The 15317-nt window shown below is 40.0% G+C and overlaps 1 protein-coding gene across 2 annotated transcripts; it reads right to left on the reverse strand.

Annotated features, from left to right (window-relative positions):
• Positions 1-9813: 9813 nt before the first annotated feature.
• On the reverse strand, positions 9814-12232 carry nkx2.4a (NK2 homeobox 4a). 2 transcript variants are annotated; one of them, XM_023409686.2, is made up of 2 exons: positions 11763-12232; positions 9814-11165 (listed from the first exon to the last, which is right to left on the reverse strand). In XM_023409686.2, the coding sequence occupies exons 1-2, from the start codon at positions 12127-12129 to the stop codon at positions 10501-10503; spliced, it is 1032 nt and encodes a 343-aa protein (XP_023265454.1). In that variant the 5' UTR covers positions 12130-12232; the 3' UTR covers positions 9814-10500. The 2 variants fall into 2 exon arrangements, with proteins under 2 accessions (XP_023265454.1, XP_023265453.1); XM_023409685.2 differs by having other exon boundaries at positions 9814-11192.
• Between the last annotated feature and the right edge of the window lie 3085 nt (positions 12233-15317).

The raw sequence follows: 15317 nt of genomic DNA on the forward strand, positions 1-15317 counted from the left end.
TGTACGCCCACCATCTACCTCAGCCGTGTCCTTGCAAAATCATTGCTGTTAATAAATGTGTGGCTTCATTCATTCACAAAAAATGTTTTATCTGAACAGCCAATTTCCTACAGATCGTATTTTCTGTTGCACTTCATTTGAATGTAAACATGATTTCTAGGAGACAGAGTTGGCTGGAAGATGTTGTGAACATGTTTCTGGGTCTGTGATAGCCCTCAACATGAGAAAGCATGAGGCTGCCAGATGAAATCATGGTTGGTTAACTGCAGATGAGTGTGAGTGATGCTCTTTAATGGCTTCCCTGCTCAGTGGCCCAAAGGATACATACTGAATATACAAGTGCGACACAGAACAAGAACCTTTTACAGCATGCAATATTTGCATTAGATGTTAGAGTTTTTTAGAATTGTCACATCTCAGCTGCAGACAAATCATGGTCTGGACTTAAGTGCATCTTGAAAAGGTTCAATGTGACATAAAATACTGTTTCTTTCTATTGTGCTGTCAAATATTAAAAAGAAGTCAAAATCATAAATTACATGTGCTTTTACTTTACTACAGCACTAAAGCTGTAAGCATTCAGAGCCTTACCTCTGCCTAAAGCTAAAAACTAATAAAAGCGGTTCACAAAGGCGACATTTTAACTTTTATAACGTACAGTTTATTCATTGTTACAGCTCCAAGAGAGAAGAAAGAAACACCTCGATGTCTTGGCCAGTGGACCTTGATCTTCTGTTTCCTCTTGTTGTTCTTTTTTACTTCAAATGTTGTGTGGTTGTACTTGTGAGGCAGTTTGAAGCTTTCTGGAAGTTACCATGGCTGACAGTATAGGGCTGGCAGATTGAGCGAAGGGCAACACGGTCAATCAAAAGCCACCTTTCCTCTCTCAGCCCTTGCTTTGGGTCTTCCTGACGGTAATTCTCTGATTTGACTTTGATGTGCCAATTTGTGCCTGATGAATAATTGTCTGGTTTGCTGATAACTTGTGGGAGTCAAGTGTATTCTGGTGGCACTCAATGCAAATGGGAGATATTTGGGTCCTTCAAATCACGACAGTAGCCCCTCTACATTTGCCTCCCCGTTCCGTGAGTAAACTGACCAATTAGCTGTGTTTGAAGAAGCCATTTTTGATTAGAGCAATCAGTAAACAGCAAGGCCTCTCCATGATTGTCCCCCTGATTAGATGAGTTGTCACTTGAGAAGTTGTTGGAGAGTTTAATTTATGGCCTTATATCGCTGGAAAGTATGGTAATTACCTAATCCATTCTCCACAGTTCAGCAGTAGGATTCAAATTCATCTATACCGTCAATGCTGACGACCTCATTTTTCCCCCTAAAGTTTCTAAGCGATCTCTAAATCAGCTGAATCAAGCACATAAGAGCATTTAGGCTGCAGGTGGACAGCACTGATGTGAGCGGTAATGACACCCAGATGAGGAAGAAAAAAAAATACTCTACAAACAGCAAATTGATTAAAAATTCAACAATATGTTTTCTAACAGATGGTTTGGTTTATTTCACTTACAGCACAACAGCGTGGAAATATTTACAGTTGTATGTATGTACACCCTGTCGGCTCTGTCTCCTGCAAGTGGCTCATTGCTCATGAATAATCTGCATATGGAAACACATCTTATTATTCACACCCATCCTGGAGTGTCTGCATTAGATACTAATTAACATTATAGACTGGTTAATGGCTAAAAGACTGCAATAAGTGATAAATTACTATACTTCTCATGCAACAAAATTGCCAGTTCACGTTAGAGATTAAATCTCATTTTAAATACAATGTGCATGCAACTTTTCACTGATCCAGTAAACATAGAAATAAGCATTCAGACTAATGTAATAGCAAGACAAGTATTTTTGTCAGCACTGTTGTAGGTGGAACGGCAGCAGAATTTGAAAAAAACGTATAAAAGTATGAGAGATGTATGATCTAGTTGAAGATGAAAGAAAAAATTCCTTCACGCAATTTTCATGACAAATTCCTCATTTATTGAGTTCAGGTTACGGCCTGTACTGTTTGCTAGAGCTTGAATCTACATCAAGTGAGTATGAAAAGGGACTTTCATTACCGTACAAAGACTTCTCCTGTAAAGAAATAGTTTTTCATTTGTTCACAATATAGAATATATATGCACCATGACGTGTTTAAGAAAGACTGGGAATAATCATTTAAGCATAGTTCTGTAGAAAATCTGCTCAAATAACTTCTTAAGATAGTAGAGATCCTGGGGTCAAGGCTATAAAGGCAGGAGAGGAGATTAGGCCGAAGACATTATTACTAACAGAACCATCCAGAACTTATAGACTTTAATATATGCGGCATATAAATGTAAAGCAGCAGCACTTGACTATTCATTTCCTGTCATTTTATTCATAGTCTGCAATTTAAACTTGTTTTCCTCCGTTTTCATTTCTCCAATGACTTTGATATGGCGAATGATGAAAGAGAGTTAACACACTATCGCTGACATTTACACAATCATTTGAATCACTTGCTGGAGAGGTGAGAAAGTCGCCCGTGCTACAGATTGAAGCTTTACCTTAATGTTTCATTCAGTGACATCATACAGTGTTGTCAAGGGCACACCTATAGCCCACTGCAGATTGCTGCGTATTGACCACCAAATCCCCAAATGATGCCTTAATCAATACAGCAGATGGGGTAAGTAGACAGGGGAAGGGTGTGTGTGTGACACAAAGCCAGGATTAGGCCTGATTAGGGCAGTTTTAACATGTCCTGCTGATTAGGGGCCAGTGAATCTGACCGCTAATTAGCTGTGAAGTGTGGCTGGCCGCACAGACAGGACAGCGGTGGGAGGAGGGGTTGGCAGCCCAAACTCATCCCCTCCCTCTCACATGCCTCCCTCCTTTGCTTGTCCACTCACCACCCCCACAAAAGGGTCTGGGGGCTCTTTGATTGGGTGTACTGCATTGTGGAGTGGGGAGCTGAAAAAGAGTCCCATTTCCCTTTTGCTGTGCCACTACCCCCTGCAGGGGGGAGTCAATGTACCCTTTCTGTGCCTTCGTATGACCAGCTGGCTACAGCGGGGCAAATAAACACTCCAGATCCACTGGCCAGTATGACTCCCATCTGAAACAGAGCCTTTGTCCCATGTGGATTGTGCTCTAATTGGTGTCCCTGAGACAAAATCTCAGTGTGATTGTTATTTGCACTGATGAGGTTTTAACAGACAGATAATACACAGAAGATACAAGTAAATAATAGACTAATGTTAGCCTGCTGGAAGAATAGAGGGAGTTTTTTCAGAAGTGAAAACTGCAGATGCAGATGGATGGATCACAAAAATCCAAACTTTTCATCGGTTTAAATAATTCAGAAGCTAAACTTATATATAGATAAATACATCACTTTATTATTTAAGTTTGTTCTTTTGAACATATTTGTGCTAACAAAGTACCTCACTTTGTTGCCAAAGATATTATACATCCCAATCTCACCAGAAATGTAAGAAATGCCACATTTTGACCTATACTATACAAAAACTGTGGACTTTGTAGACTCAACCTGGGCTGACCTTTGTATCAGTGGTTTATAGACGTCTTTCACTTTCCTCAGAAGAAAAAAAAAGAGAATAATTAGAATTGTCAGAAAAAAATTATAAAAGTTTTATACTGAAGTAATACACTTAATATTTCATCTTATTAAGTCAGTTATTCACTCTGTATTTTATGACCCTATCAGGGGGGCTTAACCCACAGCTTGGGAACCATTGCTTTTGACTAAAGTGGAAACATCATCAGAAACTTCATCATAATTACATTATTATACATTACCATATCCCCCACCCCCTTAAAAAAACAACAAATAAAAAAAAAAAAGAAAAACTGAACCAAACTTGCACACTTGAAACATTCCAAAAAATCATTTCATCATCTTTTGTAGCATGTATGTTCATCATGTACAAACTGTAGTTAATTGCATGTCACTTATATCTATATAAGATCTATATAGGTCATTTGTGTATTTGAAGAATTTGAAGGGAATTCAGTCGTGCCCCCCACATTTCCCTTCCCTGCCTCCACCCCCGGTGCCCTGACCACAGCAGCTCAAGAGGAATAGAGGGGAGAGTAAAGGAACATGGGATTTGGGGCGTAATCCTGTTTGTGCTCGGGGTCACATGCTCTACAGAGTTGAGATTGTCAGCTACAGTCTGGAAGTTTATTCGAGGGACAAACAGCAGTCTAATTGTAATTCCCTCTGGAGAGCAGTCAGTGTCTCCTGCTGAATGCTGGAGAGGAGACAGGTTGCTGCAAGATGATAATTGAAAAGAAAGCGGGTGGTCCTATTTGGCCCCCGTGGCCCTCTGGGACAGTTATATTGAGACTCCTGCGTGTTTTTGAGGGGGCAGATTACTGAATGTTATATTTGAAGAAACGATTATGTCCTTCTGAGCTTAATTTGACAGACGTAGCTATTGAGTGGTGGCTGTGTCTGTTGTCTTTTGCCATTCATGTCGACGATTTGTGCGTCTGTGTATGTTTATATGTGTGTGTGTGTTTGACTGTTTGCTGTTGGATCATTGCCCCCCATTAACTAGTTCTGAGAGCATTTTTCAGTTGTTTTTTTTTTTTTTTTACAAACATGTTTAAAGCGTTGTCCTTGAATTTTCCAGATAATCTTTTTTCTTGTACAATTTCTGACTCCCTTGTGTATTTGTGTGTTATTTCTTCGCAGCATGCACACCTATTTATCTGAAATTAAAAGGGCATGACTTTATATCCAAATAAAATTGCTATACACTCAGATTCAATTGTGACAATAAAAAGAAATGAAAAATAAATAAATAAATAAAAGAAAGTCACACTCACACACAGACAACAATGTCCTAGCCAACACACACTGATCTTATCCATTGCGTACTTTCATTGAACTGCTTTCCAGCCCTGGCCCTATTAACCAGTAATCCGCAGACTGGCAGCTGGCCATTACCGTGGCAACAGTGAGTTGGGAGAAAACTGCTTGTATGGTTCAAAAGTAAAGAGGAGTGTTGTGAAGGACAGAGATGAACTCTTTTGTCCCGTAAATGTGTCTTTTTCATATTTCTGAATATAAAAATTCCATTTCTTACTTATTTTCACTTCACCTCTTTACATATTTGGAGGTGACGATTAAATGTCTTTTATGTTCCTTTGATTTTCTTTTTTGTTATTTCGGCCAGATTGAAACCCATTCCAAGGATGGAGTATGATTATATCATGTGTAGCCTTGCTGATATAACAGACAAACAGACAGGAGTATTCTGAATGGCTCACAGATCTCTTGTAGAGAAGCTTGTCCTTCATGAAAAATGTTGGTCACTGATGTATATGCTGTAGCCATTTCAGTGTGTGACTTAAGTCTCTGTCCCATTTTACTTCACAATTTTTAATAGCAGACGTCTAAGGACAGATTTACAAACTCTGTGGAATAGCATTCATTTTACAAAACTGTCCCTTTATTTTCTGTAATTACCCTCATAAAAACACATTAAATTTCTTCTGGTAATAATGCGTTTAAATTGATCCTATTATTATAACTTAATCTCACCGAGTGCAAAATAGTTTAAGTTTTACTATTCTGTACCGAAGCTGTCCCTATTTGCATTTTAGGGACACTTGATACATTTTCAGCCTTTTGTCAATAATTGAAGAATTACGACGAAGAATTTGAAAAGAAAAATGTAAAAATGTGAGGATGTTTCAATCTGACTTAAACTAAAGGAAGAAAAAAGTACACAAATGGATTGATTATAATGTATCCAAATGTCACAGGCTTGCACAAGTGTCATAAAGCTGTTGCACACTACAGCAGATCCTTCTCCAACCACTCCTGTCTTGGAGTCTAAACACAGGGGCACCTCGGTTGGGGCTGCAGGGTTGTAATAGATTTTAGAATTGGCTAAACTAATTTTCTTAAAAGAAGAGTTTGTGGGACTTAATGAGGCATAACTAATGGAGGTCCCACAATCATCAGTGCCATGCTGGAAGCACTGTGGCAGGACAGAGCAGCCATTGATTCTTGCTTCAAACCTCTTGAGTTCCTAATCAGCTTCTTTGGTTGTGCGTTTCAGGCCTGACAAACCTATTGTTGGCCTGTGTCACTGGAGGTCAGTAGTTATTAGTGGCAACTGAAAACAGTTTCTCTAACTACTTATGAGCGAATTGAATAACATGCATAGGGGGACTTGGAGGGGGGATTACTGGCAGCGCAGCGAGTCCGGCTGGCGCAAGAGAGAATGTGACATGGTTTTCTAATAAGGGATGCTGCCCCCCCCACCACCACCCCCCCACCCCCTTCTAGCTGTCTAGTACAGACAGTAGTGAATAGTCTTCAGAAAGGTTACTTTGGCCCTGCAATGTCTCATATTGCTAAAGTGGTATTCATAGTAAGAAATTGAGTTTTTTAGTAAAAGTCCTAGAAAAGCATACAGTGTGTGTGTGTGTGTGTGTGTGTGTGTGTGTGTGTGTGTATTTGATTTTATGTTATCATCAAACCAGAGCCAACAGTAAAAATATGGCTTCATGTATTTAATTTCATGGAAATCTATTAGAGTGAGAATTGCTTTCAGAGTCCTATGACCTTCTTGAATTTTTTTTTTCTCTCTGTAGGAAGATGATTATTTGAAGGCTATTTTATGCATTTGAAAATGAGTGGAATTAGGGAACTTTTTCCTTCCTAGGGCAAAGACTTGCAGACTTGCAGTGACTCATTCTGTGGAAGGCAAACAAAATGCAGCGGGCACAGGTTCGTCATAGAAAAGAGAAAGATTGTCTCTCCTTGGCAGAGCACAAGGGCAATACACTAATTAAAATCTCACTCTGTGTCTTAGAACTTGCCAGTTGAATGCATTCATCCGCACAGTGAAATGAAAAGCAGACCCCTCCTCTGCTAATCATTTCACATGGAGCAGGATTTGTGGACTATTTCTGGGGGAAGAAGGGGAGAGGAGGTGGTGGGACTTGTGGGAGTAAACTTTGGATATTAGTACTGACTTAATATCTATTAATATTGTCTACCTATGATATGAAATGTATGCGGGTTTCATGCAAAATGACATAGATAAAACAATATCTTCTCTGTGAAGTGTAGCCACACTTTACCTGTCTGTCTTAAGGACAAATCTTACTCATCCACTACATTCCACTCAGACACTAACCCAGACTCTGCTTTTAGCTCTGTGCTTTAATAGCTTTTTTCTTTTAGTTAAGACCAACAACATGAAACGGCTTCCCTTGCTATTGTACCAGCAAAACACTGAACTGTGTATGATGAGGGTTATATGTTTGGCCTGTGTTTCTGTGTAAACTATGCAGCCAATAATGTTAAGCCCTTGCCAATTAGCGCTCTCTAGGTTGCTAGGTCGCCATGGTCAATTGAGGAACACATCAATAGGACTTGAAAAGGTTTCTCTGCGATCAGACCTTCTGACATATTAAGTAGAATAATGGGGAGGAAGGGAGTTGTGGGGGGAGGGGGTATGCAGAGGCTGAAGCAAGGCTTCCTTCTATATTCACATTATGCAGTGCAACCTGCAATTACCTGAGAAGAATGACCGAAAAAATTCTTTACATCACTGAAATAGTATATCCTCTGCTTTGTGCTCTATGCTAATAGTACATATGACATTTAGGTAGTGATAGACTCCTTTCTCGCTTTGATAGAAATATATGCTTAGTGTAATATAAGCAACTTTATATTGTGTATAACTTATTCCGTTGCTTTGTTTGTTTATGTGAGTTTATGTGCATCCGTATATATATATATATATATATATGTATGCACGTGCACATGTGTGTGTGGGTGTGGATGTTGTTAGCACAGGCGACCTTTAAGCTGGTTCTGCAGCTACACACATGGAAGTAACACCACACAGTAGCGGCTGCAGCCTCAAAACTTTCCAGACAGAAATGATGATGCCAGCACCAATTACTGTACCCAGGCTGTCTCATATGTCCTTACAAAGAGAGGTACCCCCCAATAAACTGAGGGAAGCAACAGGCACAATAGCCAGTGATTACCAAGCATAGCCTATTAGTGCGCCATAACTATGGCCATTGAAAAGAGAAAAGAATGGCTTCACCTCCACTTTCATTTCATGTGGTCCACCTTCAAAAGCTTTGTTGACAGCTCATTCATGCCCTCAATTTAGAGACAAAATCTATCAGAAACATCTTGCAGCATCAAAGTGTATATTGTGGAATGCATTTCTCTTTTTAATGCTCTTATCAAACTCTCTTCTGATGGAGTTGTCGTGCTCAATTCCAAATGTCAGGTGCATATTGGCTCTGATGCTTCCTTCGAGTGTAGGGATGATAGCACATATACATACAGCTGCCAGGTATGTGAAGGGGTTTGAAATGGAGGCTCTCCAAGGTCTCCATTGAGACACACTGATAGCCATCATCATCATCACAGGGTGTCATCAGCAAGGGGATTGAGAAGTAATTTCCAAACATGTTTAAATGACCACAGGAAATGAAATGTTAGATCCTATTATCAGCCGCTGCTGGTGTAAAAAAGGTTTTTGGAGGACAGAAGCAAAGGGGAAGCGTCACTGATACTAAGTGATGACCTTAAACACTTTGGAGTTTGTTTGCACAAATCGTTCATCTTCTAAAGAGATTGATCAGAATGAGGCTTTTCTGTGTGTCTGTGTGTGAGTCCATACAGTGTGTGTGTGTGTGTGTGTGTGTGTGTGTGTGTGTGTGTGTGTGTGTGTGTGAAAAAGAAATTGTGACTATGTGCTGCTGGGTATTTGGAACATGTACAGGGCCTTTAAATACATCAGAAAAAAATGTGGATATCAGTGCTATTTGAAATCAAAATAACATAAATATATAAAAACTATTTTTGTCAACTTTTTTAGATATCTTTAAATTTGTTGTCATTATGTTTGAGATACATTTTGTCAAAATACAATTGGATCAGAAATTATAATAAGAAAAACGTTTTTTAAGAGAGATTTAACCATGTAGTCCTGAAACATTTTTGAGGAATCTGACAGAGTGGAATTAATTTAGATAATAATAGAATATTCTCATTTTAATTTCGCCAACAGTGTGCTAATCCTAAATATGAGTGCCCTTAAAAAAAAGTCCCTGACTGCCATGGAGCTTCATTTACGCTCAGGTTCAGTTTTAGTCAAAAACGAGAAATTTAAATTTAAAGGTGGCAAATTATTTAAAATTGAAATGTAAAATTAAAAGTCATATTTTTTAATTATTTGTATTTTATTTTAAAGTGATGTTAGGAACTTTTGATTTGATAAATGTGCAATATAGAAAAACGTCCGAGGCCTGTGCATAATAATAATAATAATAATAATAATAATAATAATAATAATAATAATAATAATAATAATAATAATAATAATAATGTGAGGCACGTATCCATTCCTTTAGTTAATATAGTCCCTCCTATTAAACTAATTGGTTGTAATTGTGTATTTTATGGAGTCTCGCATTCACAATAAAATTGACCAATTACACTACGGCAAAACGAGGGTCTGGGCCTATTAAACAGAGTAAGATCAATACGTTTAAAGAGTTAGTTAAAACAGGAAATATATTCTTGTATAATAATTAATGTAAATATTGAACTCGCTGGGAAAGTGTTAGTGATTTTAAAAAGAGTGATTTCCAGGTCTTAGATTCTTGCAGACATCCTCCATGAAAGGCAGCCCTCCAAAATGTCACCTGAACAATGCTGGCTCCCTCATCGACCTCAATTTGGTCTCAATCACAACATAATGAAAATGCACTCCAAAACAGATCCCTTTTAAAAAATTACTTCTTCAGGAATAGCTCTCACACGTCAAGTTATTTATTGTTAACGTTCACTTGGTTTTGAAACATATACAGCAGCCATCACGCATTTGTTCCTTTTTAACTTACAAAAGAATAAAGAAAACATAAAAGTGGACGCAATAACGATTATTACACAGTTAAACGCATTCTTGTGTGTTAGCCAAATATACAAGTCCCTACTTTATTCAATAAGTCTAAATGAATACATTAGTTTACAATATTAATATGATAAAATACCAGGTTATCACCGCAAAGAAGGAGTGGTGGTTTAGTGTACTTCAAACCTGATCCCACCTTTCCCCCCAGTCCAAACTCAAGTGAAGCAGCATTCCTTTTGTTTCAACAACATAGACTACGTTTAAAACATCATGAGGAAGGTCCAAAACATGGATTACAAAAGGTCCAGAAACGACATAATTGCTTTCAAGGGCAGCCATTTCTGTAATGTTCAAAAATAGACTCTCCTCTCAGAGATGTCAAGAAAATGTGCCCTGATCAGCTGGTGCGCCTTGTCCCCTCCAGCACCAAAGGGCCCCCATTTTCAGCCTTCACACAACATATATATAGATATATATATCCATATATATAGATACATATATAGATATATATATATTGCTCTTGCATGGGCTCATCCGCAGGTTCACATAGAAAAAGTGGAAAGTGACAGTACTGTATTAGGTCCTACCACGTTCGGCCGTAGAGGAGGTTTGAGCTGACCATGTTACTGGTGTAATCTACAGCTGATGTGTCTATCTGGGCCATGTTGAGCTGGCTGTGCAGTGAGGGGGGGCTGGGCGACATCTCCTCCAGCTCCAAAGCGTTCACCTGCTGCTGGCTTTGATGCTGGGTGAGGCTGCTGGTCGAGGATGCGAGCACGACTCCTGCTCCGTTCTGTTGTTGGCTTTGTTGTTGGCTCTGTTGTACCTGTTGCTGGTTCGGCGTCGGCGTGTTGGAGCCGTTCTGGCACGGTTTACCGTCCTTCACCAGAACTGGCACGGCTACGCGCCTCGGGGACTGCGCCTGCTGTTGGCACAGGTTACCGTCCTGTTGCTGCTGCTGCTGCAGCTGCTGCGCTGCCTTGTCCTTGGCTTGGCGCTTCATCTTGTACCGGTGATTCTGAAACCAGATCTTCACCTGAGTCGGCGTCAGGTGGATCATACTGGCCAGGTGCTCCCTCTCAGGCGCCGACAGGTATTTCTGCTGCTTAAACCTCCTCTCCAGCTCGTAGACCTGAGCCTGCGAGAACAGGACGCGCCGTTTCCTCCTCGGCGCAGCGTGGAGAGCTGGCATGGATTTGGTGGCGTCCGCCATTCCTGTGAGACTGCCCATGCCGGTCATGTTCATACCTGTGGAAGGTCCCATGAATCTAGAAACTTAAAAATATACATACATATACATGCGTTCAATAAACAGAAGAGGAGAACACTATTTCGCCTGAAGTAGTCTTTATGATTACTGGCTTTGATATGCGTTAATTATTAAGTTGGAAAAGCATCAGCTTTACACAAACACTGATAATAATAATAAAAATGATAAAAATAATAATAATTATGATCATAATAATAATAATAATAATGATAATAATAATTATGATAATAATGATAATAATAATAATAATAATAATATTTAGAGCTTGCTTTTAAATGTTTACTCCTGCCAAAGGTAAAAAAAAGTCGAGCCAGACTTGAAAGAATGATCTCCTTTTCAGTTTAACCGTCAGAAACAGTCATTTTAAATGAAAGATTTCCTAAAATAATGTTCACTATTCACATCAACTTTTTATCGTTAGTCCCCGAGTACAGATGAAATGTTTTTTTTTTTAAAAGCGATACATATTTAGTCATGTGCGTTTCCCCCTGTCAGTCGTGAAATGTCAATTTAATTGAGTTATTTGCAAAGAAAAAAAAAGATCAAAGTGTGTATAAATAGAGGAGAGAACTTACTTGTGGAGTATCTGGGATCAGGGTTGGCGCTGTACCACCCTGTTGCTGCACTATTCCGCATGCTTTCCTGGTACGACGGGAGGTCTCCCATGTTGCCAATGCTTCCATTGCAGTATCCCCCCATTGCGCTGTGGGAGAACTGGGAGACGGTGTGCGGCATGTGGTAAGTGGTGGCCACGGTGGCGTTATGGCCCATGGAGTGTTGTTGCATGCCGGTCTGAGACACCTGAGGCTGTCGGTAGGCTCCCAGTGGAGAGGTTAGGTTTCCTGCGCCGTCCATGCCACTAAACTTCTTGTAGGTCTCCTCGATTGGACTCAAAATATCTGTCACTGAAAAAGGCGTTGTGTGCTTTGGGCTCAACGACATGATTCAGAAAGCAGGTAGATTTTTGTGTTTGAGCAGATCAACCGTGTTGTTGTATCGGCTCTCTCCTTGGTGGATGTCTACGTAAGAGAGTGCTTGTAGTGCGCCTGAGATCCTATTGATCGCCTTGGAGAAGGAGGCGAGCCCAGGGCGCTCTTAGCCCGGGTTTATTGGAGCCAGGAGCCAGGTTTACGACAAACACAGGGGGCGGAGCAAAACTCCTAAACCAGCAAACAATAGTCATTGACATTTTAGGGGGGAATAGTTCATAAAAATACACTTTGCTTTATATGAAGTCGTAAACATGAATAAAACGACGCCGCATATTTATGATTCTGTCCTTTCTGACAACTATATACAGGTGAGAATCACCCATTATGTTCTGCACATCAGCTGATCTGACCACATATGACTATTTTGCGTCAGTAGGGAATTCCACTCTTTCTAGAAACTTTGAGAGCACTTTGAACAGACATAAGGGCCACCGAGTATCATCAAAGAGGCACAATGAAGTTGTATGACCAGCTTATTTATGCTTCTTAAGCATCATTTTGCCCCAGCAGAGAGGGACAAGACCAAATAAGCTCAAAATGACAAAATGCTGAAAGGGAACGGCAGTAGGGCTCCAACCTGTGAGTATTTCACTACCTAGCATTCATGATCAGCCAGAGAGGACATGTAGATTCTCTTTTCCAAGCAGCTGCAGTTTTCCTGATTTAATATGGAAAGAGCAGAAAACTAATTTATGCTCACATTTCTTAGTTACATTTACGTTTCTTAGTTTTAATTCGACTTAATGCAGTTTGGAGACAATATCCAAACCTCAAGTCCTCAAAGTCTGGTCAACATGCATTAATGACACTTCGCAGTTTTGACCTGACACTGTAATCTCTGAGCAAACTGACTGGCGCCAGGGGAAGAATCAGAGGGAGACAGAGAGACAACAAGGGGGGGTCAAAAGAGAAAAGAGGTGCTACAAATCGCAATAATGAACACCAGTTAATATGGCTTCCTATTATATCCTGACGTGTGACATTTATTGATCTACAACGCATGATTGAGTCTGTAGCTCAGCACTACCGAAAAATAAAAATAATCTGACTGTTATGCTGTAAATAATCAATATGATGATGATGATGATGACGATGATGATGATGATGATGATGATGATGATGATGATGATGATGATGATGTTTGTTATGGCATGTTATGTTTTCCATCACCCTCAACACCTCGCAGCAGACATCAGCAGGAGCAGGTGTGCTGCTCCGAGGTTATTTTCCAGACGTGAAATGCGTTCCCATCTTCCTTTACTGGAGGAAGGAAGCACTCGTCTGCGTGAAGCCACTAATGTAATTTAGCATGGCACCGCAGCAAGTAGCTACCTACCTTAATTGAACAAATGAAGATGTGACATGGTCAGCCATCAATTATAGCGACATATCAAGAACACCAATCTCCGGTTAAGTTGATAGCCTGATTGTAATAAATCATTGTTCTTATGCATATTTCAGTAGCCGAATTCCCCCCCACCCCCACCCCCACGCACCCACCCACCCTTCCTTCCTCAGATGCCCGGACTCCGCAGCGGATTTAAAGTGAAGTGGCTGGACTTTATTGTTGTTGTGGAAAACAAAACAGTACGTGCGTATTCCAAAGTCAGCTGGAGTTGGCTGAAAGACACTGAAGTAGAAGAAAAAACATGAGTCCTAAAAATAAAAAGCCGTTTGGCAAGAGGGTGTAAGAAGGCGTAAACAAAATTATTTTAATTAAAGTATCAATTTTGTGCAAAATGAACTTATGTTTTTTTAAAAAGTAAAGTAATATTTCCTACCTGAAAATATCCCTATTCTTGCCCAGACTTCTGTGCGCCTTCTCCACTCTATTGGCAGCGGCAGCCTGGTGTCTTTTCAGGGCGAAGAGAAAGGTAGGCCTCGGCCCAGACCTCTAACATTATGTAAATGAGGCAAACCTCTCAACCTTGTGGATTACTGAGTCAGAGAGCAGGACCCTGGTCCACAGACCCTCCACATTAGGATCCCATAAAAATCTGGAGCTGGTTGGCTGCATGCGACGCTTATGAGAGCTCATATTGTCCACATTAATATAGTTGTCAATCTAAGTTAACTTTTACATCCATTGAATATGATGTGGCCATGGCAGCAGGAGCGGGATAAACGGACGCGCCAAGGAGCTAAGAAGAAAAAGAAGAAGAAGAAGAAGAAGAAGAAGAAGGCCCCTGCCGAGGTTGGTTCATAAATATGAGGCTTTTACAGAGAAAATACATAAAATACAAAATCTTTTGCAGCAGTTTATGCTCATAATTATTGCACAGAGCTTGATGTTGTGTGTCTACAGGATAAAACAAGTGTGTGCGATGCATGGTAATAAATATGATACAACATATTAATTCAGATTAGTCTACACTGACCACTGCCGCCCCAGGGAAGACATGTGGTAACTTGGTGGCAGCTTGGCGAAGAAAAATGTATTTAATTCTCAAAATTACGCACAGAAACGGTTCTAATTTGCGTTGTAACTGTTTTGACAGGTTTTTAAAATTCTGCTCTTTGAGTTTCTGCAGGCTGCTGAATACATCTGTTAAACTTTCTCCATAATTGACCTTGGAGAATATTTCAAAAACATAAAAAACTTAATTGATAACAACAAACTGAAGTCTATAATGAAAGAATTACGTTTCCCATTATTCAAAATGGTGCGATCAGTGACTAAATGATACTGTAGAATTGTGTTCATGAAATTAGACTCAGACGCAGAATCGCTGTATCCAAATAAACAGTGCCTTGCATGTTTCCATGTTTTTATTATATAAGATACCTAAGCTTTCATCGGGCCATGTGTTGTTAACCAGCACATAATAACATGTTGTTGTTGGTAGTTTATATCATACAAATAACCTTTTTTCCCGATATCATCACCCCCCCTCAGCTCAGCTCAGCAGATGGAGCAAAGCGTCTGGTTACTGGAGTGCTTTTCTCCATCTCGTCGTTGCTAGTTCAATACCCTGAGAGATGTGGAGAGACGGCTGAACGGCCAGGGTCCTGACCTGCAACCTCAGGCACACACCGGCCGAGCACAAAGTGCAAAGACGCGGGGATTTATTTAGTCTTCAAATCGCTAACTTAACTTTTAACTCCTTTTCTCTATAACGCGAGTGAAATTTAAACAGA

The sequence above is a fragment of the Seriola lalandi genome, unplaced genomic scaffold (assembly GCF_002814215.2).
Source record: "Seriola lalandi dorsalis isolate HSWRI2012SDOR001 ecotype SW California unplaced genomic scaffold, Sedor1 jcf7180002054403, whole genome shotgun sequence".
NCBI classification, from domain to species: Eukaryota; Metazoa; Chordata; class Actinopteri; order Carangiformes; family Carangidae; genus Seriola; species Seriola lalandi.